General features: G+C 46.5%; 5 protein-coding genes across 7 annotated transcripts; 2 read left to right on the top strand and 3 right to left on the bottom strand.

Moving 5' to 3' along the window:
- Window positions 1-40: 40 nt before the first annotated feature.
- Window positions 41-4,020, bottom strand: ctsa (cathepsin A). Its single transcript, XM_069687949.1, has 14 exons — window positions 4,015-4,020; window positions 2,892-3,049; window positions 2,708-2,819; window positions 2,560-2,610; window positions 2,390-2,476; window positions 2,160-2,315; window positions 1,873-2,049; window positions 1,704-1,795; window positions 1,511-1,577; window positions 1,279-1,427; window positions 1,130-1,205; window positions 719-808; window positions 546-647; window positions 41-398 (listed from the first exon to the last, which is right to left on the bottom strand). Exons 2-14 carry the CDS (start codon window positions 3,047-3,049, stop codon window positions 315-317), a joined length of 1,401 nt encoding a protein of 466 aa, XP_069544050.1. The 5' UTR covers window positions 4,015-4,020; the 3' UTR covers window positions 41-314.
- A 2,872-nt stretch (window positions 4,021-6,892) lies between these two features.
- On the bottom strand, window positions 6,893-10,165 carry snrpb (small nuclear ribonucleoprotein polypeptides B and B1). Its single transcript, XM_069687950.1, has 7 exons — window positions 10,044-10,165; window positions 8,147-8,298; window positions 7,929-8,040; window positions 7,647-7,799; window positions 7,430-7,559; window positions 7,137-7,268; window positions 6,893-7,020 (listed from the first exon to the last, which is right to left on the bottom strand). Exons 1-7 carry the CDS (start codon window positions 10,044-10,046, stop codon window positions 6,980-6,982), a joined length of 723 nt encoding a protein of 240 aa, XP_069544051.1. The 5' UTR covers window positions 10,047-10,165; the 3' UTR covers window positions 6,893-6,979.
- Window positions 10,166-12,030: 1,865 nt separating this feature from the next.
- Window positions 12,031-18,925, top strand: LOC138614468 (E3 ubiquitin-protein ligase RNF182). Its single transcript, XM_069687945.1, has 8 exons — window positions 12,031-13,121; window positions 14,041-14,116; window positions 14,550-14,618; window positions 14,819-14,972; window positions 15,143-15,210; window positions 16,837-16,957; window positions 17,032-17,267; window positions 17,551-18,925. Exons 2-8 carry the CDS (start codon window positions 14,069-14,071, stop codon window positions 17,731-17,733), a joined length of 879 nt encoding a protein of 292 aa, XP_069544046.1. The 5' UTR covers window positions 12,031-13,121; window positions 14,041-14,068; the 3' UTR covers window positions 17,734-18,925.
- A 247-nt stretch (window positions 18,926-19,172) lies between these two features.
- On the top strand, window positions 19,173-21,076 carry LOC138614467 (regulator of G-protein signaling 9-binding protein). Its single transcript, XM_069687944.1, has 5 exons — window positions 19,173-19,250; window positions 19,671-19,887; window positions 19,959-20,162; window positions 20,311-20,453; window positions 20,668-21,076. Exons 2-5 carry the CDS (start codon window positions 19,686-19,688, stop codon window positions 20,830-20,832), a joined length of 714 nt encoding a protein of 237 aa, XP_069544045.1. The 5' UTR covers window positions 19,173-19,250; window positions 19,671-19,685; the 3' UTR covers window positions 20,833-21,076.
- A 341-nt stretch (window positions 21,077-21,417) lies between these two features.
- On the bottom strand, window positions 21,418-23,835 carry ube2c (ubiquitin-conjugating enzyme E2C). 3 transcript variants are annotated; one of them, XM_069687947.1, is made up of 7 exons: window positions 23,760-23,835; window positions 22,919-23,032; window positions 22,694-22,721; window positions 22,333-22,419; window positions 21,910-22,114; window positions 21,760-21,819; window positions 21,418-21,549 (listed from the first exon to the last, which is right to left on the bottom strand). In XM_069687947.1, the coding sequence occupies exons 2-7, from the start codon at window positions 23,023-23,025 to the stop codon at window positions 21,512-21,514; spliced, it is 525 nt and encodes a 174-aa protein (XP_069544048.1). In that variant the 5' UTR covers window positions 23,026-23,032; window positions 23,760-23,835; the 3' UTR covers window positions 21,418-21,511. The 3 variants fall into 3 exon arrangements, with proteins under 3 accessions (XP_069544048.1, XP_069544049.1, XP_069544047.1); XM_069687948.1 differs by lacking the exon at window positions 23,760-23,835 and adding an exon at window positions 23,406-23,723; XM_069687946.1 differs by lacking the exon at window positions 23,760-23,835 and having other exon boundaries at window positions 22,919-23,300.
- Between the last annotated feature and the right edge of the window lie 1,056 nt (window positions 23,836-24,891).

The following is a 24,891-nucleotide window of genomic DNA, read 5'->3' as shown; positions in this document are numbered from 1 at the left end:
GAGCAATACTTCCGATCAATGAAATATAAGAGTCGATTCGTTGATTAAAATCATTTCAGACTTTATTTATTTTCCCTTTAAATCTTAAGTTTCTCACTCTGACAAAGAAAAAAAAAATCAACAGTGCTGGTTTCCATGACAACCACGTGCTGCCATGGTGACCAAGAGAGGGACAATGATCGAGGTTAAGAAGTTACATTTCTTTCAACAATAAACGGGTTGCCAAGCAACACAGGTGAGCTGTGCTGATTGGCTGGCAGTAGAAACAAAAATTCACATGAAAAGTACAGCAGGAGATCTTCCGAGCTCAGAGGTCAGTAGGGTTGTCTCTGGATGAATCGGGTGAACATGGTGAAGGCAGCGACCGGTTTATCTGTCGGGACCATGTGACCTGAACCCTGCAGGAGGACAGAGGTCAACTGTTCAAACTATAAACTCAATCAATCAACCAACGGTAGAAACGGAAAAATAAACAGCAGCGGCAGAGCCCCGCCCCCAAATGTGACATCACAGCTGATGAACAGGATGATGATTAAGGTCGGTACCTTCACAGTGAGGAAGGCTATGTTGTCAAACTCTTTGACGAAGCCTCCGACCTGCCGTCCGTCCACGTCGTCGTAGAGCCACGGACGTCTCTGGACCTCCACCTGGGAGACAGACTGAGGTTAGGATACGTGGGAGACAGACGGAGGTCAGGACACCTGGGAGACAGAGTTACCTGCTGCTGCAGAGACTCAACGAACCACTCGTCCCCCAGGAAGTTACAGGCCATGTCCACGTCCCCGTTATACACCAAGACCCGGTACTTCTGCAGAGAACAGTAGGACAATCAACAAAGACACACCCCCAACACGCTTGGACACACCCCCAACACGCCTGGATCAAGAGGCCACAATTTATGTCTGATTCAACTCTGATGTTATGCAAATATAAAAATCAGCAGTGATCGAGGCTGTTGTACTTTCTGGATCCTGCAAGTTCTACTGCAGGGTTTAGTAACAGGACAGAGGGAGAGGGGGGGAGGGGGGAAAGGGGGGGAGGCGGGGAGAGGAGGAGAGGGGGAGAAGAGGGGCACCCTACACTTCCTGTTGAAACTGCTGATACCGGAGGCTGTGGTGCGTTCACTGACCAGAGCCGACAGCAGCTTGAGGTACTGCTTCCTGACGTCCAAGTAGAGCCGGCCGTAGTTCAAGTTCACCTCAGAGCTGCAGCATCAGAGAGGGAATGTGTTAGCAAGAGATCAGAGGCAGGTGGCGCTGCAGGACAGGTGTGTCTTACCTGCAGATGACCCAGTCCAGAGCCTCGGGGCTGATGTGCAGAGCCCCTCTGACGAAGGCGTTGTTCAGGTACAGGGAGGAGGGGGTGGAGTTGGTGCAGGGGGGGTCCAGACGGACGGACTTGTGCAGAGACGCCAGACCCAGTAACTTCTGCCAAGTCAGAGAAACACCTGGTGAGGAGCCATGGACAGGTGAGTCCACTTTATTAAGACATCAGGTGACCTCTTACTCACCTGGTTCCACCGACTGTTGATGAACAAGTGCCCCAGGTCTCGGATCACCAGCTGACCCTGCTCCACGCTGCCACCCAATCAGCAATTAGTTACAGGAAGTCACCTGGCAGAAGTCCTACTACACCTGCAGCAGGTGAGTTCAGGTCCACCAGCTTCAAACACACTTTCCTGATTGTTAAAGGTTGCAGCTCACCTGACTCTGGGGTGGACTCCACCTGGACAGGAAGCGTACAGGTTGTACATGTTCAGTCCGGAACTGTAGACGATGTCCTGAACCTCCAACAGCTACACAGGAAACACAACACCTGAGACACCAGAATAAACCAGACTCCAGCCCGGGAGCGGTCTGGGTTTAGACTCACGCTGGCAGTGCAGTTCTGGTTCTGATTGTTGTAGAAGTTGCACTTCCCATCGCTGCAGCAGAAGGTCTGCAGCTCTGCCCACAGCCGGCTGCCCAGCAGGCCGTGGTAGTAGGCGAAGTACACCAGAGAGTTATCGTTCATTTCATAACTTGACATCCCGTTTCCCACGGCAACGCCCTGTACAACAGGCGAGAGACAGCTAACATGACAAACTCGCTCATGTTCATAGACCACATAGTTACAGGTGATCAGGTGATCAGGTGATTTTTCCCCCCTTGTAGCTCCACCTGCAGGTTGAGGCTGCCGTCCTCCATCACTCTCTCCGCCAGCGTGGGGATGTAGATGCCTCCGTAACTCTCTCCGGTCAGGAAGAGCTCGTTGCTGCTGAACTCTGGAAACAGGCGGAAGAACTCCTTCAGAGCCAGGAAGTTGTTCATGGACACCTGGCGAGGAAACACACGTGAAACACCTGAACAAGTGGGAGCCAATCAGGAGCTGAGTTTAAGGCGTCACCGACCTCGGTGTCGTTAGTGACGTATTTTTTGTTGTCAGAATACGAGAAGCCGACACCTGCTGGAGACTCCAGGTACAACATGTTGGCAATCTGCAAACAGACAGTCGACCAATTAGCTTCCAGGATGTTAACCATGTGACATCATCACCACCGCCATGCACCGGTCAACGTACCTTGTTCCAGGAATACGGGTTGTACTGCAGCGTAGCTCCATCATCCTGGATCTGAAACCACAAAAGGTCAGAGGTCAGCCAATGGCACTGTGATGCCACACTGATGACATCACACTGATACAGGTAGGAGGAGTCAAAGGTTACCTACCAGAAAGGGTCCATGTTCAGTGAGCAGTCCGTCCAGAGAGCTGCAGCCGGGACCACCATTCAGCCACAGAACCACTGGGTCTGAGGACGGGTTCTTCTGGGACTCCACAAACCTGGAAACAACGCAAGACGCTCAGGTGAGAAGGAGCCTCAGGACGTCGTGTGTGCGTGTGCGCGGTACTGACCAGTAGTGCAGGTGCTTGCCGTCGGACACACTCAGGTATCCAGAATAATGTCTGAAGCTGGGCTGTTTCTGCAGACCGGGCAGGAAGACGACCTCATCAGCAGCTGGAGCCGCTTCACAACCCAGCAGACACAGCAGGAAGTAACACAACACCTGCATCTGAAGCACACAGGAAGTGACATCATCATCAGCAGGAGCAGAAAAAAAACGGTTCCACAAAGCATAATTGACGAGGAGGAAGAAGAAGAAGAGCTGCTGTGAGATGTGATTTTTCTGAACAAACTCTTTTTCAGTATTTTATCACGTCACAGAAACGATCAGCTGATAGTCACGTGACTCTGATTCTAATGAAGGTCACTGAAGCAGCTGAACAGTTGAACATTACCCAGCAGGGGGTGCTGCAGGTGTTGAAGTTAATACAAGAGGTTTTATGACATATCTGAGGATTTATTTATAATCATTCTCTGGACAAAACATGTGCCCTGCTGTCCTCCGGTGAGGGTCAGTGTCACTCTCCACAGGACGAGGACTCAGCAGCCCACCTTCATCTGAAGGACCAGAGACTTCAGCCGACTGACTCACGGGACCGGACCGACTCTTCACGTGCTCCGGTTTCACTTCCTCAGTCTCTTTGTATTTCAGTACATGATAAAATGGAGTATTTTGAATGAAGTCTGGGGAACAACACGCGCAAACAGCAGAGTCGCAGCTCTGAAACGCATCAGTCTGACCGGAAGCAGGTTTGAGTTTCACTCAGTGAGAAAAGAAAAGTTTAAATTCAGTTTATTTATTCAACTTCCGACAGCGGAGCACAAACTGACACTGAAACCAGATGAGTACTGATTTAAACCGGAAACAGGGGAGCTGCGGTTAACTATTAACACACGGAAACACCGGAGCTTTTAAAAGAAAAAAAATAAATGTTTGTCTTTGAGTTGCCGTGAGCCGGATGTTTTACAGGAGCTCCGCAGGTCCAGTTTATTTAATTCATCTTCGACAATTTAACACAAACCGAAGTGTGTTTACACGGAAACAGGTTAGCTCCGGCTAACTGCTAACACAACCAACAACTGGTAAAAAAAAAACTAAAACAGACGGACTTTTGAGCCGAGAACCGAACTCACCTCGTCTGTCCGGTTCTCCCTGTTCCACCTGGTTCCACCTGGTTCTACCTAGTCTGTAGCTCGGCAGGTAATTTGATGGGACTGCAGCTGCGACTGATCACAGCAGGTCATATGACAGCAGTGAGTCACATGACCACTGGATCAGCGAGGGGAAAGCTCAGCCTGTGATTTCGTGTGTGTGTGTGTGTGTGTGTGTGTGTGTGTGTGTGTGTGTGTGTGTGTGTGTGTGTGTGTGTGTGCAGTGAAGGAAATAATTATTTGATCTCTTGCCGATTTTGTAAGTTTGTCCACTGACAAAGAAATGAACGTTATAATTATAATGGAGGTTTATTACAACAGAGACAGAATATAAAAAATTAAAAAAAAATCCAGAAAATCACATCATATAAAAGTTATGAATTGATTTGCATCTGATTGTGTGAAATAAGTATTTGATCTCCAACCAAGCAGCAAGTCTCCCACAGACGGTTACATCAGTCCTCTCGCTTTAAGAAAGTTCTCTGAATCTCAACTCATTACTTGTAGAAGGCTTGGAGAAGGTGATGTGGTCAGAGGAGACCAACATCCAGCTCTTTGACATCAACTGGACTCGCTGTGTTTGGAGGAAGAGAAACGCTGACTAGAACCCGAGAACACCGTCCCACCGTCCCCACTGTCCCCACCGTCCAACATGGAGGTGGAGACATTCTGCTTTGGGGGTGTTTCTCTGCTGAGGGGACAGGACGACTTCACCGCATCGAGGGGAGGACGGACGGGGTCGCGTACCGGGACATCTTGGGGGACGACCTCCTTCCCTCAGCTGGGACACTGAAGACGGGTCGTGGACGGTCTTCAGCACCACAATGACCCAAAACATACGGCGAGGCAACAAAGGAGCGGCTCAAGAAGAAGCACATGAAGGTCACGGCGAGGTCGAGCCGGTCTCCGGACCTTCATCCCAGAGAACATCTGTGGAGGGAGCTGAAGCTTCCTGTTGCCGAGCAACAGCCTAGAAACCTAAAGGATTTGGAGGATCTGCAAAGAGGAGTGAACAACATCCCTCCTGAGATGTTCAAACCTGGAGACCAACTACCAGAAACGTCTGACCTCTGACCTCTGACCTCGCCAACAATGCTTTCTGCACCAAGTACTGAGTCATGTTCTGCTACGAGATCAAATACTTATTTCACACAATCAGATGCAAATCAATTTATAACTTTTATATAATGTGATTTTCTGGAATTTGTTTTTTATATTCTGTCTCTGTTAAAATAAACCTCCATTACAATTATAGGTTAGGTTAGGTTAGGTAGTTACTTTATTAATCCCCGAGGGGAAATTTTTTCACTACAGCAGCACACAGAAGCAATAAGATAATAATGGAATAATAGAAAGCAATAAAATAGCAGTAAAAAATATCAAATGCACAGTATATACAGTACAGTATATATCTATATATATTATATACAACAACCAAGAAACACAGTCAACAGTGTTATTGTTGTGTGATGGATTTTGCCAGAGGTGAGTTATTGTACAGTCTAATTGCGGTCGGCAGGAATGATCTCCTGTATCAGGAATGATCTCCCGTATCAGGAATGATCTCCCGTATCAGGAATGATCTCCCGTATCAGGAATGATCTCCTCTATCAGGAATGATCTCCCGTATCAGGAATGATCTCCCGTATCAGGAATGATCTCCTCTATCAGGAATGATCTCCTGTATCAGGAGTGATCTCCTGTATCAGGAATGATCTCCCGTATCAGGAATGATCTCCCGTATCAGGAATGATCTCCGGTATCAGGAATAATCTCCCGTATCAGGAATGATCTCCTGTATCAGGAATGATCTCCTGTATCAGGAATGATCTCCCGTATCAGGAATGATCTCCCGTATCAGGAATGATCTCCGGTATCAGGAATAATCTCCCGTATCAGGAATGATCTCCTGTATCAGGAATGATCTCCTGTATCAGGAATGATCTCCTGTATCAGGAATGATCTCCCGTATCAGGAGTGATCTCCTGTATCTGGAATGATCTCCTGTATCTGGAATGATCTCCTGTATCAGGAATGATCTCCCGTATCAGGAATGATCTCCCGTATCAGGAATGATCTCCTGTATCAGGAATGATCTCCCGTATCAGGAATGATCTCCTGTATCAGGAATGATCTCCCGTATCAGGAATGATCTCCGGTATCAGGAATGATCTCCCGTATCAGGAATGATCTCCTGTATCTGGAATGATCTCCCGTATCTGGAATGATCTCCTGTATCTGGAATGATCTCCTGTATCTGTCCTTGTGACAGCGGAGCTGGAGGAATCTTTTGGAGAACGTCCTCCTCTGTCCCTGCAGCAGGTGGAGAGGGTGGACAGGATTATCCAATATGGATAATAGTTTGTTCAGCGTCCTCCTCTCCACCACCTTTTCCAGGCTGTCCAGTTTGTAGCCAATGATGGAGCCGTTCATTTCTGTCAGTGGACAAACTTACAAAATGGGCAGGAGATCAAATAATTATTTCCTCCACTGTGTATGCATGTAACTGATGATTAATGTTTATTCTTCACTTTTTAACTGTTCATTTTAAATGTTGAAAACTTTCAGTTCAACTTTACAGTAGTGTTGTAGTACAGTAGAGTAGTACTGTAGTGTAATATTGTAGTAGTGTTGTATTACTGTAGTGTAGAACAGTAGTGTAGTACAGTAGAGTAGTACTGTAGTGTAATATTGCAGTAGTGTAGAACAGTAGTGTAGTACAGTAGAGTAGTACTGTAGTGTAATATTGTAGTGGCTCTGCCTCCAGTTTGAATAATAATGAATTGATCTGACCTCTGATTGGCTGGTACACTAGACCTCTTTGGAACCGTTACCATGGAAACTATAAAACCAAGCCAACTGAAATCCAAATGAAAACTTTATTAAACACAAACCAGCAGGTAAAAAACAACTATACAACAGGTGAGTGTGAGGGGGCGGGGCTTCTTCAGGGCCGGGGGGGCGGTCTCATCCCAGGAGGGGGTGGTCCTGAAACAGAAGAGTAGAGGTCACATGATCAGTTTACAATGAAGTAATAAACCATGCTGTTATCTGATTGGCTCCTCAGGGGGCTGACCAAACCCATCTCTATGGCAACAACTTACCTCTCATGCCGGGGGGAGGTGGCCTCATACCAGGGGGGGGCATCCCCATCGGAGCTCCTCGACCTGGACCAGGAGGCATGCCCATTGGAGGACCCATGGGGGGCCTCATGCCAGGGGGTGGGCCCATCATACCTGCAGGGGAGGAGAAAGGGAACAACCAATCAGCACACAGAAGGAGTCGGTAGCTAGGAGGCAGGTCACTGTGTGGTTGCTAAGGGGTCATGGTTCTAGGTTGTTGCTCACTGTCGCCTCCTACACACTGAAACCCGTTGGTCATCACGTTGCTGCCTTACCTGGAGGTGGGGCTCCTCTGCCCATTGGGGGCGGGGCTCCTCGTCCAGGTGGATACTGTGTTGGGGCCCCAGCGATGCTGGCTCCTGCTGCTGCCGCGGCAACAGTCCCTCTGCCCTGCGGGGTCATCACCTGGACATACACAGGAAGCTATCAGCGCCTGAGTGCACGCACACACGCCTCACCTGACTACAGAATGGCTGCCGTTTCCATGGTTACCTGCTGCGAAGGGCCACCCACTCCTCTGACGGGCCCAGCGAGTCCAGCCGGGGCCTGAGGCATCGGAGCTCCTGCAGGGACACCGCGACCCGCCGCCCGACCCACACCTGGACCGCCAGCCACACCTGCCAACGGGACCCGGGCAATCCCGGTCTGATGGAGGGAGGGGGTCAGAGGTTAACTACTCAAACTGTTTTAAATAAAGTTTTATTGAACATGTTGGTGGACAGTCAACTGACTCCATCAGTTGCTGCGCCCCTATTGGCTGCAGCTGACACTCACATCTTTCGGGGGCGGGCCCTCCACTGTCATTGAGACCAGGTTCTCCCCCCTTAGCAGAACCAGACCTAGAACCCTCTTCTCCTCCCGCTCGGGCTGCTTTGAGTTCTTCGGCCTGAAGGAGGGAAACAACTTCATTACCCAGCATGCATTGCGACAGTTTTCCACTTCGCCTCAGGGTAAATGAAACTCAGAACCCGGTAGAGTGCGGACACACTTACTTGATCTTCCTGAACTCATCACAGTCACACAGGATCAGGTTCATGTGTTTGTCGAAGGCCTTGAAGGTTCCGATGAAGATCCGTCCGTCCTGCAGGATGCACCTCATCCTGAAGTCGATGTGCTGCAGCATCTTGCTGCTCTTCCCCACCGTCTGAGAGCCAATCACAGAACACGGCACTGTGACATCATCGCTACATCATGTCAGAGGAAGACCGATCAGTCAGATGATTGATCGGCTCTTATTGATTACGTGTCTCGGTAAACATCAACTTATTGATCCCGCAGAAACAAACTGATTGTTTCCTCTGACCATCAAAATAAAAGCCTGACTGTAGAACTTCCTGTTTTCAATCGTGATCTCCGAGGTAACGTGTGGATCTCTGACAGACATGTTCAGAGCGTGTCCCGCCTCGTTAATGTCGTTTAGCGTGTTTCAGGATCAATATTTATGGTTCTCATCCCTGAGGCTGTGCAGCAGGATGACTCATTGATCATCTGCATGTCTAACAGCTGATTGGTCCGTCAGGTTTCATGTTTAATAAGTGCAACTAAAACCTGCTGTTAGCGATTAGCTGTTAGTTCCAGTTTGTTCCTGATCAAGTCAGTTTACCTGAACAGGATGTAATCAACCTCACTACACACCTGAGTAAACAAACCACCTCGGAGTAAACAAACCACCTCGGAGTAAACAAACCACCTCGGAGTAAACAAACCACCTCGGAGTAAACAAACCACCTCGGAGTAAACAAACAGGATGAGAATTTTAGTCATTTATTGATCAATATAAAAATATAAATGAACATTACACACGACAGATTTATTTTATTTGTGTATATAGTGCGTATTTATTCATTGCGCTTATTTTTTTTCTAAAATAATTATTTTTATCAATCTTATTTTATTTTCTTATGTTTCTATGCTGCCATGACGAGTAAATGAACCGTTGTGGGATTAATAAAGTCTAAATGTCCAGGACACACACACAGACAGACACACACACTACACACACACACACACACACACACACACACACACACACACACACCACACACACACTACACACACACACACTACACACACATACACACAGACTACACACACACACACTACACACACCACACACTAGACACACACACACTACAGACACACAACACACTACAGACACACACACACACACACACAGACACACACACACACACACACACACACTACACACACACACTACAGACACACAACACACACACACACACTACAGACACACACACACACACACAACACACTACAGACACACACACACTACAGACACACACACAACACACACACACACAACACCACCACCACTACACACACACACTAGACACACACACACACACTACAGACACACACACACACCAGACACACACACAACACACACTACAGACACACACACACACACACACACACACCACACAACACACTACAGACACACACACACACACTACAGACACACACACGGTGCGGTGGTCGGTCTTTGTTCCGTGGGTTCCGGTTCGGGAGCAACGTTAGCCGTTAGCTCCATTAGCATTCTCAGTAAACTGAACCGGAACCACCGACTGCCTAGAAACGTTACAGCCGGTACACAAAGGTTTCATCCGGGCACCGACCTCGCCGGAACACCGGAGCAGCCGGTCCCGATAAACTACTGGCCGTTCATTTAGAAGCCCGTTAACGGACCGAAGATCGAACAGCAATCAATGTGATTACTGATCGATTTAACCGCCAATCCGCGGCTCCTCGCCGACGTCCGTCCAACGTTCATTCAAACTGCCGCCATCGTTAAAGTAGACCGTAAACCGGAGAAATACGGAGCTCCCCGCGGCGGGCAGTCCGCAGCGACTCTGTCCGGTAGACACTCACCATGTTTGCGGTTCTGATGGCTCCGATTCACGCCGGATTCACCGAACAAACCTAAAAAAAATTGACCTGCGGAGCTCCCGCCAGGCCGTCTTTAGCACAGATTACAGGAAGTGACGCAAAGGGTGATGTGCGCAGTGGAAACTTTCCTACCCAAAACCTGAGGCAGTCTAAAAGAGTTCCTACTGGAACCATTAATAAGGTTGAAAAACCTTTCCGGAGGCCGTTTCACCTGCCACTTCTGATCAATTGTTTAATACAAGATCAATAATATAGATCGGGTGGGAAATGATGGACTGGAAACCTGACGGTGAACAAGATGGGATGCTGTAAAATCTAAATAAAACAAAATGTGATTATTGTAATTGAAATTGAAATTGAAATTGTAATTGATGTGAACTAATATTTAATTGAAAATTGACCAAAGACAACATATTGTTTGATGAAAATAAATATCGAATCATTTCGAATTTTTTGCCAGCAACATGATTAAAACATTTTATGAGAGTTGTCTAACGCAAAAAAAGAAAAACCTGCAGGAACATTTGACAACTAATGAGGTTACCATGGCAACAGATCAGTAACATGATTGGGTATAAAAGATGATTTCAGAGAGGCAGAGTCTCTCAGCAGTGAAGATGGGGAGAGGTTCACCACTCTGAAAGACTGTGTTGGAAAATAGTTCAACAATCTAAGAATAATGTTCCTCAACGTAAAACTACAAAGAATTAGTGGATTTCATCGTCTACGGTTCATAATATCATTAAAAGATTCAGAGAATCTGGAGAAATCTCTGAACACAAGGGACAAGGCTGGAAACCAATATTGGATGGTGGTGATCTTCGGGCCCTCAGGCAGCACTGCATTAAAAACACACTATTCTGGAGTGGAAATCACTGCATGGGCTCAGGAACACTTGTGAAAACCATCGTCTGTGAACACAGTTCATCGCTGCGTCCACAAATGATGTTCAAACTCTCCAAAGAAGAAACCAGATAGAAACATGATCCAGAAACACCGCAGAGGAGAGGGACCATCCAGCTTGTTATCAGCTCAGTTCTAAAGCCAGCATCTGTGATGGTACAGGGATGCATTAGTGCACATGGCATGGGTAGCTTGAACATCTGGAAGGAAGTATTAATGCTGAATCATATATTCAGGTTTTGGAGCAACATATGCTGCCATCCAGACAACGTCTCTTTCAGGGAAGGTCTTGTTTATTTCAGCAGAACAACGTCCAACCACATTCTGCACGTATTCCAACAGCATGGTTCTCTAGTAGAAGAGTCCGCTGATAAACTGGCCTCCTGCAGTCCAGACCTGTCAATCATTGAAAACATCTGGAGCATCAGGACATGAACAATACAACAAAGGAGACCCTGAACTGTTGAGCAGCTGAAATCCTCTATCAGGCAAGAATGGGACCACATTTCACTTTCTAAACTATATCAGGATAAAATCCATGTTTCAACATTTAATGTTTTATTTACAGTTGTAAAACAGGGTTGTTTACCTGAGAGTCACAGACACAAGGACCACCGGGATCAATAATCTGAGAGGATCAATAATCAATAGACAATGAATCGATGGTCCGTTTATTATTTCACGAGTGTGGAAATAGTTATTGATCAAATTAAATAAATTGATTCTTGTTTGTTTCCCTTCAATAAAATGTTGATCATTCAAAAATTCTGATCAAAATAAATGATTAATCAGTAAATCACCGCATATTGTTTTAATCAAACTTCATTTGTTTATAAAAACAACAACAACAACAGATCAATTAAAGTGAAACAACATCGATAACCTGTTGATCGGAGCCACATTATTGATTATTATAAAGACGGAGCTGCTCCTTTTCTTCAATAGATTAAAACAGCTGATCGAACAGCTGATTGACTCTGATTGATGAACACTTTAATAATACGTTTCATTATTGATGCTCCTGTTTGTCTTTGTAGCAACTGATCACGTTATCGATCCTGCTGTTCATCATCACTTCGAGGTCTCCCGTCATCCAGCTCCATAACGGTTGCCATGGTTACCGGGCTCCCGCCACCGGTCGCGCGCTGCAGTGAGACGAAGGCGAGACGGTGAGTCACCGAGACCAGCCCCGGTGAGCGACCGGAACCTTCCGGACCAACAACGGGCGACCAGCGAGCGACACAGGGAGCCGTTAGCCCATTAGCTTCCCTGCGTTGTCCTCCGGAAGCGCGCGACGTCGACAGACTGTTAATGAGGCTGATGACGGTCAACTACCGCAGTGACGACACAGCAACAGAACGCCGGTCCATCTGCTGCAGCGGCGCTTCAACCGGACGGAACACAGCACCGCAGCCAGAACCAGAACCAGAACCAGACTGTTGCTGCTTCAGTCTGACGTCACCTCCTCCAGCGGACACATGAACTGTTGATGACAACCATGTTGCTGCAATCTGAGATACTGCAGCAACCTGTCTGACAGCAACTCCAGGTACGGCAACTCGATGATCAGAACCAGAACCAGCAGTCACTGCAACTCGATGATCAGAACTAGAATCGCTGCTGCAGTGTCGCTTTGAGCTGAAAGGAGACCGCGGCAACCAGCAACTGGTGATCAATATTCACCAGGAAGGACGGTAGCAACTCAACCTGTAACAGCTGCATCTCCAGCAATGTGGAAATAACCTTTGGATGTTAAACGAGCAACATGTTGCTACAACCTGTGGGAGACTACAGCAACAGGAAGTAGTAACAGGACAGTGTCTTGGTTCAGTGTGAGGGAGGCTTACAGCAACGCAACCTGCAACTACATATACAGCAACACAACCTGCAACTACATCTACAGCAACACAACTTGCAACTAGATCTACAGCAACACAACCTGCAACCACATCTACAGCAACACAACCTGCAACTACATCTACAGCAACACAACTTGCAACTAGATCTACAGCAACACAACCTGCAACCAGATCTACAGCAACACAACCTGCAACTACATCTACAGCAACACAACCTGCAACTACATCTACAGCAACACAACCTGCAACTACATCTACACCAACCAACAACCATCACCTGAGCCTCCATCATCACCAGGTGAGCAGCAACATGTCACCGTTTCCTTGTTTTGTCCTGAACCGATCAGTGATGATGTCACAGCCTCAGGGATGATGTCATAGTCTCAGGTGGGGTGGTCACCTGTCCACCTGTCTGGGATTATTTGCAGATCAATAACGAGTGTTTCTCCAAATAGGAACCTGAGCATCACTGCAGAAATGAAAGCCTTTAATTAACAAAAATAAAAACATCTGACATCACAAAAAATAAGTTTGACTTCAGGAAACAGACCAGACTTTCAAAATAAAAACATCCTGATAGATGAGATCAATACTCGATCAATGATTGAACTGCAGCTAAACTGAGTTCACCTGTCTGAGGGGAAGGAAAGATCCTGATCGATCCTTAATGATCCTGATTGATCCTTATTGATCCTGATCGATCCTTAATGATCCTGATCGATCCTTATTGATCCTGATTAATCTTTATTGATCCTTATTGATCCTGATCGATCCTGCTACAGACTGAAGGAGTTACAGCGTGTTTCTGATCAATAACGTGATGTCTCATTGGCTGAGCTGAAGTTCAGGTTCAGGTAAACCTGTTGCTATAGCAATGTCAGCATCGCTGCCCCCGTTTCCTTGTTATATAACAGCTGCAGTCTATTAATACACAGTGTGTGTGTGTGTGTGTGTGTGTGTGTGTGTGTGTGTGTGTGTGTGTGTGTGTGTGTGTGTGTGTGTGTGTGTGTGTGTGTGTGAGTGTGTGAGTGTGTGTGTGTGTGTGTGAGTGTGTGAGAGAGTGTGTGAGTGTGTGAGAGAGTGTGTAGCAGCTCAATGATTTGTTGTTTGCATTAAAATAGTAAATCAGAGAAGACAGTAAACAACAACAGGATGAGCTGTCTCTCTGTCTCCGACCTGTCTCTCTGTCTCTGACATGTCCCCCCGTTTCTCTCTAGATGGACATCTGGTGTCCTGCTTGGACTGATGGACGTACTCTCAGACTGTCTCACTGATCAGCTGATCTGGAGTCAGGTGTGTCTGCAGTGTGGTCTCCTTGGAAACAAAAGCAGGAAGTGTCCTGTTAGAGCTTGAAAGGAAAAACAGTTCTTAAAGTCTAGTCACAGTATTTTTACTCTATAGTATTCTGCAGTACTCTGTAGTACTTTGTAGTACTCTGCAGCACTAAGGAGGTTGTCTGTGGTACTATGCGGTACTATGCAGTATTATAGCGGTACTATGCAGTATTATGCAGTACTATAGAGGTACTATGCAGTAGTGTAGAGGTACTATGCAGTACTATAGAGGTACTATGCAGTATTATGTAGTACTATAGAGGTACTATGCAGGACAGCACTCTCCTTTTATTTACTGAAGGAGTACTTTATTTGCTTGTTTGTTTGTGTTTTACAGTCAGGTGACAGCCTCATTTAAGCCCCACCCACCACTGTCCCTCCCCCTGCTTCAGGTAAAGATGACAGCCAATAGGATGAACCAGCTGAAGGAGGAGGAGCCAGGCCGGGAGATGGAGGGCAGGGTGAGATTTCCCATCATTCCTCCCTGCAGTGACCTCATCACATCAGAAATACTTCAAACTTTTTAATTCAAGTTCTGAACTGGTGTGGATGAACAGTCCGACAATCTTTCAGAACCGGGGTCCACCTGTGGTGCGTTCAGGGTCATTAACACTGTTGCAGTGCGTTCAGGGTTATTAAGTCTTGGTTGTGGTGCGTTCAGGTGCAGACCTGGGCTCAGTCTCTGGTTTACACTCTGGAGGAACTCGAGTGTAAAATCTGCTACAACCGTTACGACACCCGCAGCCGGAAACCCAAACTGCTCGGCTGCCTGCACCGAGTCTGCGCCAAGTGCCTGAAGAAGATGGTAGATATGGGTGAGTTTAACTCCCAGGTGAGGGTGAGTTTACCTGCCAGGTGAGTTTCTCGAGACGAATCTTCGGCAGGACATGGACCAATCAACAGACACCATACTGGTGGACCAATCACATTACAGCATGTTGGTGATGCTCTTTCATCATCCAGTGTGTCATGTGACTGTTTTCAGGAGACTCTTCGCCCTCCATCATCAGCTGTCCCTTCTGTCGCCACGAAACACACGTCCCTGACGAGGAGGTGAGACATTAATTTACTAACAAGGTGAGACATTAATTTACTAACGAGGAGGTGAGACTAATTTGATAACAAGGTGAGACATTAATTCACTAACAAGGTGGTGAGACATTAATTTACTAATGAGGTGAGACTAATTTGATAACAAGGTGAGACATTAATTCACTAACAAGGAGGTGAGACATTAATTTACTAACAAGGAGGTGAGACATTCATTTACTAACGAGGAGGTGAGACATTAATTTACTAACGAGGAGGTGAGACTAATTTGATAACAAGGTGAGACATTAATTCACTAACAAGGTGGTGAGACATTAATTTACTAACAAGGAGGTGAGACATTCATTTACTAACGAGGAGGTGAGACATTAATTTACTAACAAGGAGGTGAGACATTAATTTACTAACGAGGAGGTGAGACCAATTTGATAACAAGGTGAGACATTAATTCACTAACAAGGAGGTGAGACATTAATTTACTAACAAGGAGGTGAGACATTCATTTACTAACGAGGAGGTGAGACATTAATTTACTAACGAGGAGGTGAGACTAATTTGATAACAAGGTGAGACATTAATTCACTAACAAGGTGGTGAGACATTAATTTACTAACAAGGAGGTGAGACATTCATTTACTAACAAGGAGGTGAGACATTCATTTACTAACGAGGAGGTGAGACATTAATTTACTAACAAGGAGGTGAGACATTAATTTACCAACGAGGAGGTGAGACATTCATTTACTAAAAGGTGAGACATTCATTTACTAAAAGGTGAGACATTAATTTACTAACGAGGAGGCGAGACATTAATTTACTAACGAGGAGGTAAGACATTAATTTACTATTGAGGAGGTGAGCCATTAATTTACTAACAAGGTGAGACATTCATTTATTAATGAGGAGGTGATACATTAATTTACTGACAAGGTGAGACATTCATTTACTTACAAGAAGGTGAGACATTCATTTACTAACAAGGAGGTGAGACATTCATTTACTAACGAGGAGGTGAGGCATTCATTTACTAACGAGGAGGTGAGGCATTCATTTACTAACGAGGAGGTGATAAATTCATTTACTAATAAGGTGAGACTAATTTGATAAGGTGAGACATTAATTCACTAACAAGGAGGTAAGACATTAATTTACTATTGAGGAGGTGAGCCATTAATTTACTAACAAGGTGAGACATTCATTTATTAATGAGGAGGTGATACATTAATTTACTGACAAGGTGAGACATTCATTTACTTACAAGGAGGTGAGGCATTCATTTACTAACGAGGAGGTGATAAATTCATTTACTAATAAGGTGAGACTAATTTGATAAGGTGAGACATTAATTCACTAACAAGGAGGTGAGACATTAATTTACTAACGAGGTGAGACATTCATTTACTAACGAGGAGGTGAGACATTCATTTACTAATGAGGAGGTGAGACATTCATTTACTAACAAGGTGAGACATTAATTTACTAACAAGGAGGTGAGACATTAATTCACTAACAAGGAGGTGAGACATTTATTTACTAATGAGGAGGTGAGACATTCATTTACTAACGAGGAGGTGAGCCCTTAACGAAGAGGTCATGGTGCTCCTCATTCCTCCTCCCCTTCTTCTTCAGGTGTGGTTGATGGAGGACGACCGACACATCCTCGCTGTTCTGTCCTGTCAGAACCGAGCACGGCGAGGAGTAGCAGCAGGAGGTGGAGGGGAGGTGGTGTTGAGTCCCACCAGTCTGACCGGTGAGTATCCACGAGGAGTTTGTTTGCGAGTGTTTTCATTTTTGTTCTCCCGACGTAAAGTTCTCTGTCTGCAGCAGGAGGAGCAGGAGGAGGCGTGGACGGGTCCCACCGCTCCTCAGACTGTCTCGTCATCACCATCATGGAGCTGCCTGAGGAGTCTCCGTCCTCAGACTCACTGAGCATGCTCAATGTGGTTGGTCTGTACCGCCCCTCCAGCCTGGATTCGCTACCATGCAACCTGCCGGCTCAGAAGTGTCGCGCCTGGACGTCACGTAGCTTCCCGCGCTGCCTGCTGGGGGCGCTGTGTCTGGTTAGTACATCCATAACCAGTCCAACCAGTAACCACAAGCAAAGCCAGGTGTCTGTGTACAGGTGTGATTGTTCAGGTGTTGTTTGTTCAGGTGTATTTGTTCAGGTGTGATTTGTTCAGGTGTTGTTTGTTCAGGTGTGTTTGTTCAGGTGTGATTATTCAGTTGTTGTTTGTTCAGGTGTCATTTGTTCAGGTGTGTTTGTTCAGGTGTTTGTTCAGGTGTCGTTTGCTCAGGTGTGTTTTTTTCAGGTGTGTCTGACATCAATGCTGCTATGTTGTCCAGGTGTACTTCAGCTCGCTGCCTCTGGGGATCTACCTGCTGATGATCGGTCAGCTGTGGCTCGGTGTGGTTCTGGTCAGCCTGGTTCCGTCCACGCTGCTGCTGCTCGTCCTCTACGGCTTCTGTCAGTGTCTCTGCCACGAACTGATGGAGGCGTTCGCCAGGCGCACACACACGCTGCCATGACGACGATGACAACAAAGCAGTTAGGTCACATAGTGTGACCATGACAACAGCATCAGACAATATCAGTACCCGCTGCCATGACGACAGCATCGCAACACAGTGCCATGACAACGACATTATGACATGCTACCATGGCAACAACAACAGTACAACGCACTGCCATGACGAGGATCACGTCACGACAGGTTGCCATGATGACCAAACTACACAATGTAGCCATAGCAACAACAGTGACAAACCAACAGCATGGCAACGATGGAAACTACAACAGAACACTGGACACTGGAACTACAACCCCCTGAACACCTGTAGACAGACTCACCAGACTCTGACATCACTCTGACCCCTCCTCCTTTGAATACCAGCACCCCACCCCCTTTGTGTTCAGCTGATCAACTCAGACTGACAGTCGGCCAATCAGAGGACACGTCTGTATGCTGACTTTAAAGCTGTCGCGGAGTGAGTCGCCGCCTCGTGCAGACTGTAAATATTAACATGTTAAAGAAACTGTTAACATGTTGTATGTAACATGTTCTAAACACATGTATAAATGTTTGTGATTGTGTAGCTCAGCAGTTCATCAGACCCTCCTGGCTTCTGTCCTCACTGTCACATGACTCTCACCATCCAGTCCTGAGACATTATTAGCCTAGCTTAGCACAAAGACTGAAAGTAGAGGGAAACTGTTAGCCTAGCTTAGCACAAAGAACTAAGACTGAAGGCAGAGGGAAACTATTAGGCTAGCTCCATGAGTAGAGACATAAAACCCCTGTGACCAGTTGGAGACTTTAAACAGCTAACTGGTTAGCAGCTTTGGAGTTCACTCGTCCTCCACGAAGTCTCAGTTGTTGTTTTTTGTGATGTTTTTTTTTTTCCTGAAAACATTGGAGACATTCTGTAAAGTATGAAGTTAACTGGAGAGTCAATGTGTGAACCCAACAGTGTTCATGCTAAGCTAGGCTAATAGCATCTGTTCTCAGTTTTCATGCTAAGATAGGCTAACAGTCCTGCTTCCTGTCTGCTGCATTATGAGTGAAGAGCTGAATTCTGTGATGATGATGATGAAGAGCGTCAGTTAATGTGTCACTTCTTGTCTGAGTTGTGGGTGGAGCCTGTGAAGGTTCAGCTGTAGAATCAGGTGTTACGGCAGCGCCTCCCGTTGACCTGTGATGATAATGAGGAATAAAGTAAATGATGAAAGCAGTTTTACTGTTTAATGAAATCTGAGAGACGAAGACGTTCTGTTGCTGGACGAGAGACGAGAGACACCTGAGCTGGTCCTTCTGTCTCTAAATCACCGGGACGAAGGTTACCTGGACAGGTGAATATGTTCCAGGGAAGGTCTCCTGCCAGGCAGCACTGAGGGTGAAGTGGAGCCCGCTGAGAGGACTCAGCTGCTCTTGTTAATTAAAAACACTTCCTGTCCCCCGAGAGGAGAGAAGAAGAGTGTTTATAGAAACGCTGCTCAGTCCTCCACCACAGAAGAAGACGGAGGACCGAGTTGTGATCAGCAGCAGGTACGATATTTACTCCATGTTCACGATGTTTACTCTGTGAGTTTACTCCTCCTAACCTGTCTCCTCCTCCTCACCTGTCGTCATCCTCTCCACCTTCCTCCTCCTTCTCACCTGTCTCCTCCTCCTGTCTCCTCCTGTCTCCACCTTCCTCCTCCTCATCCGCCTCCTCCTGTCTCCACCTTCCTCCTCCCCCTCCGTCGTTGTCTCCTCCTCACCTGTCATTGTCTCCTCCGCCTCTGTCTCCTCCTCACCTGTCTCCTCCTCATCCTCCTCAACTGTCGTCGTCTCACCTGTCGTCATCATCTCCACCTTCCTCCTCCTACTCCTCTTCACCTCTCTTCGTCTCCTCCTCTTCCTCACGTTTCCTCCTCCTCCTCCTGTATCAACCTTCCTCTTCCTCTCCCTCCTCCTCCTCCTCAGGTGGATGATGACATCATGAGTCGGTGGCGTCGGTCAGTAGATGAACTAGCAGCGCGTCGTAGACAACAGGGTGAATGTGAGCGCGCTCAGGACGCTCTCAGTCGGGTCACTTCCTGTTTCCAGCAGCTGGCGGCGTCTCTCGGCAGCTCGGCGGACGGCAGCTTCCTGCGAGACGAGATGGACGAGACGAGAGCGCTGGCTCACCGCATCTGCAGCGGTAAAAACACACCTGTCTGTCTGCCACCTGTCTGTCTGCCACCTGTCTGTCTGCCACCTGTCTGTCTGCAGGTCTTTGCCGCCGCCTGCTGCGCCTGTTGTCAGACTGTGACTCCACCCGCTCAGGTGTGGAGGACAGACAGGTGTCGGAGCGTCTGTGGGTTCTCTTCCTGTCGGCGTTGGAGAGCTTCCTGTCTGATCTGCATAAAGTCAGCGATCTGATTGGACAGTTCCCTCTGACTCAGCGCTACAACCGCCGCTCACTGGTCAACACAGGTCAGCTGATCACACCGTTCTTTCTAACGGAGACCCGAACCTCCTGAGAACCCTTCAGAACAGAACTTGGACGTCTCTAGGAACCTCCAGAACTTGTCTAACATCCTCACCTGTCTAACCTCCCACCTGTCTGTCTCTTGTCTCTCAGGATGTATCGACGGGGTGGTGGGCGTGGCTGCACGGGTGGCTTCAGTCCAGGTACCATGGCTCACCTTGGAGGAGGAGCCTAACCCTGATCTGACCAATCACATCAGAGGACTGGAGGCCATGCTGAGTGAGATGCAATCAAGAGTGAGAACATGCCCTGTTAGAACCTATTAGAACCTATGGAAACAGACAAGGTTCAGATCCAGAACACCACAGACCAGAACCCTGAGCAGTGCATGATGGGAGGTCCCTCAGCAGCAGCAGAGCAGCAGGAGGGTTCAGGTCACCTGAGCAGGTGTAACTGAGTTTTACCTGGAGAATGTGGTGGTGTTCATTTGGACCCGTTGGTGTTCTGCAGGTTCCTGTTGCGTTCTGGTCAGTGGAGGCGACCCAGCCGGCGTGGGCCGAAGCTCGCGGTGAGATAGACGAACCAGACGACACCCTGGAGGACCTGATGGAGGTCGAGGTCGTCGCCAACACCAACAAGATGGCCGCCTGCTGCGGATTGAGCTGTGTCGGGTAGAGGCTCAGCGTCCATCGGACATCCCAGAATAAAAGTTTAGAGCTGCGGCGACAGACGAGGGATTCAAGTCACACAGGAAGTGAAATGTTAAAATCAGGAAGTAGTTTCCTAACAAGCTCATGCTCTCAGATGAAGTTCTGATTTTAACATAAATCTTTGTCAAACTTAGAGGATTCAGAACATTTGATGTGTTCTTTCTCCAACAGACTGGAACCCCGTCAAAATAAAAGCACCACACTATACAACATGTGCTCTGAATGAAATGTTTGGTTCTTTACCCATCATGGGAGGGTAGCTCTGCTGCAGTGCATCATGGGAGTGTAGATTTATTGGTATTAAATTTTGATCCATGTGCCACTTCATGTTGTCACTGCAGCTAACACCTGTTAATGTCAAAGTTCAAAACAAACAGCGACAGATTTCAGTTTTTAATCTCCTGATCCATTTGACAAGAATTCTAATAAATAAGAAAGAAAATCCTCCAGTTTCACTGACTGATCAACAAAATCAGATTTAAAACGTAAACACAGCGGAGGGAGGATTCAGCGGAGAAACGGATGCGTCAGGAATCAAATGGAGGCGGCGTTGAATTAAGAACTTTATTTAAACAGCGAGCCGAGAACATAAAAATATTTTACAAACAGAAGACGGACAGAAGAAGAAGAAACGAGGAGCTGCGTCACTTCTGGAAGGTCGAGTGGAGATGAGCTTTAAAGGCTGCAAGACAAGAACAGCAGTCAGAAATACATCTCATCTCCCATGCTGCGTTCAGGAGCCGTCGGGACAAAGGAAACCCCATCGATCAGATTAGCGTTTGGATTCAGCCAATCAGCAACAGACGGCGTGTTTGTTTCTCGACGTGACGACCCTGAACGCAGCAGTCCGTTCCTGGTTTAAAGGTTCCATATTAAAGTTTGAGGTTCTCACCATCCGGGTTCTCCCACAGTTCTGCAGCCGTCGTGTTCAGAGGACTCTCGTTGTTCGGTTCTACACGGGAGAACAAAGGTGTTTTTACCGTGTGGAACAAGTTGTCCTAGTTAACCTGGTAGAAGAGGTTAACCTGGTAGAACTAGTTACCTCCCAGCAGGCTCTGGATGGACAGCAGGACGGAGCGGACGTCGTACAGCGCGGACCATTTGTCTTTCAGGATGTCCAGACAGATGAAACCTTGATCGTCCACATTGGGATGAAAACACGGAGTCACGAACTTCACACGAGGAGCCTGATACGGATAACCGGCCGGAAAGTCGAGGGACAGACGGTACCGGAGACCCTCGTACACCTGAGACGGGAGGGACGGATTGGTTTATTTATGTTACATTTTGCTCTGATAATTTCAACATTTGTTCATTGTGTATGTGATGAAATCATCACTTTGGACACAAGTTATTCTGAGAAAGATGATGCTTCTAAAAGTACTGTGTGTAATCAATCAATCAATCAATCAATCAATCAATCAATCAATCAATCAATCCAACCCACCCATCTGGGTGAACTTACCGTCCCCTGAGCTCCATCAATGGTTCCGACCCATTTGAAAAGATTATCCGATTCTGGAAATGCGGAGATCCCCTTATCACCTGACATCTGAGAAAGAGACAGGTGACATGATGTCATAGAGAGAGAGAGACAGGTGACATGATGTCATAGAGAGAGACAGGTGACATGATGTCATAGAGAGAGAGAGACAGGTGACATAATGTCATAGAGAGAGAGAGACAGGTGACATGATGTCATAGAGAGAGACAGGTGACACGATGTCATAGAGAGAGAGAGAGACAGGTGACATAATGTCATAGAGAGAGAGACAGGTGACATGATGTCAGAGAGTTTCTGATCTTGGATCAATCCGTGAACTCACCATGAGAGTCATCAGCTCCTGCTGAAGCCTGCAGAGACACACACACACACACACACACACACACACACACACACACACACACACACACACACACACACACACACACACACACACGTTAATGTCCAGCAAGAGTCAGTAGCAACATCTATCAGGTGAGTCAACAGGTGTACAGACATGACGACAAAGAGACAGACAGGAGGACAGGGAGACAGACAGGTGTCTCACCGTTTGGTCACCGAGCCTCTCGCTGAGCTGCCGCTGCTCTCGCTGCCTTTCAGAGCTGCTGAGGACGAAGACGTCGCTGCTGCAGGGTCCATGTTCTGGGAGGCCATGACCGGTCTGGTGGAGACAGACAGGCAGGTGAGAGACAGAAAGATAGAGACAGACAGGTAGGTGAGAGACATAAAGACAGACAGGTAGGTGAGAGACAGACAGATAGAGATAGACAGGTAGGTGAGAGACAGACAGATAGAGATAGACAGGTAGGTGAGAGACAGACAGGTAGGTGAGAGACAGACAGACAGACAGGTAGGTGAGAGACAGACAGATAGAGACAGACAGGTAGATGAGAGACAGACAGAAAGATAGAGAGACAAACAGATAGAGACAGACAGGTAGAAGAGAGACAGACAGAAAGATAGAGAGAGAGACAGACATACAGGTAGGTCGGTAGGTAGGGGACAGACAGACAGACAGGTGACCATTAGCTCACAGCTGCTAAACGTTAGGCGGATGTACCACCGACAAGATTTTACAGTTACACAGTCAGCCTCACAGTCCGGTGGTACCGGGAGGTACCGGGTGGTACCGGGTGGTACCGGGAGGTACCGGGAGGTACCGCGTTAAAACAGTCCGTTTCCCAGCACTATGGTCCACTAGCAGCTCGTTTTCGGTGTTTTAGCTTGATGCTAAAGACAGAACCTGCTGCAGTTAGCTCGGCCGGCTAACGGAACAGTAGTTCTGCTGTTAATCACTTAAAGCACAAAGAAAACAAAAAAACAGCCGCAGAACATCAACATGTAAACACCACAACAACAGATCAGGGGTTAAATCTGCTGAGACTCACCGAGTGTTCGTGTGTGTGCTGCCCGAGCGGAGCGTCTGTCTCTCGGATTCAAATTGAACGTCTCCCGCCCCCCGGTTTAAACCGAGGCTGCGTCACTCTCGCAGCCAATCAGCGTCCGGCTTTCAAAAACAAACCGCTTTCTGCCGACCAATGACAGGAATCTGTACTGGAGGAACAGCGCTGTGATTGGGGAGCAGCAACGACCGGAAATCAAAACAATGTTTAATGTGACGTCACAATTCCAAAACATATGACCACAAAAAACATAAAATGAAAACAAATAAAAGGAATGTCAGACATGTAAAAACATCAGAGAAGAAAACTGAGAGAAAAATCAACATTTATTTTGTTACAGAAACAAACATAAATTAAAACTGCATGCAGTGATCTCGGGGGTCCAGCGGGTCGGGGGTCCAGCGGGTCGGGGCCGCAAGCTCCACGACGTGCAGCACACGAGGCTCCGCATATTCCCGCTTGCAGTTTACATTTTTTTCTCGATCTCGTTCCTTATTCTTCTTGAAAAAAAAATTGGCTTTTTTGGCAGCTTTAACATCTTCAAAAACTCATGAGAGTTGGTGCCTGACGCAAGTGCAAAGTTTCATGAGGTTTGGAGCATCGTTTGACCTTAAACATCGACTTCCTGTGTCACGGCGAAACATCAAACATCGCCCTGGCTGTACTATATACTATATACTATATACAATATACTATATACACAATATACACTATACAATATACTATATACTATATACAATCTACAATATACTATATACAATCTACTATATACAATATACTATATACAATATACAATATACTATATACAACATACAATATACTATATACAATATACAAAATACAATATACTATATACTATATACAATATAAAATATACTATATACAATACACAATATACAATATACTATATACAATATACAATATACTATATAATATATACTATATACAATATACTATATATACTATATACAATATATTATATATATACTATATACAATATACAATATACTATATACTATATACAATATAAAATATACTATATACAATATACAATATACTATATAATATATACTATATACAATATACTATATACTATATACAATATACAATACTATAT

The sequence above is a fragment of the Brachyistius frenatus genome, unplaced genomic scaffold (genome assembly GCF_029030835.1).
Source record: "Brachyistius frenatus isolate BFR_SWC_R1_liver_20210118 unplaced genomic scaffold, ASM2903083v1 Contig_509, whole genome shotgun sequence".
In the NCBI taxonomy this organism is placed as follows: Eukaryota; Metazoa; Chordata; class Actinopteri; family Embiotocidae; genus Brachyistius; species Brachyistius frenatus.
Note: the sequence above shows the minus strand (reverse complement) of the source record. Positions and strands in the feature narration are given on the sequence as shown.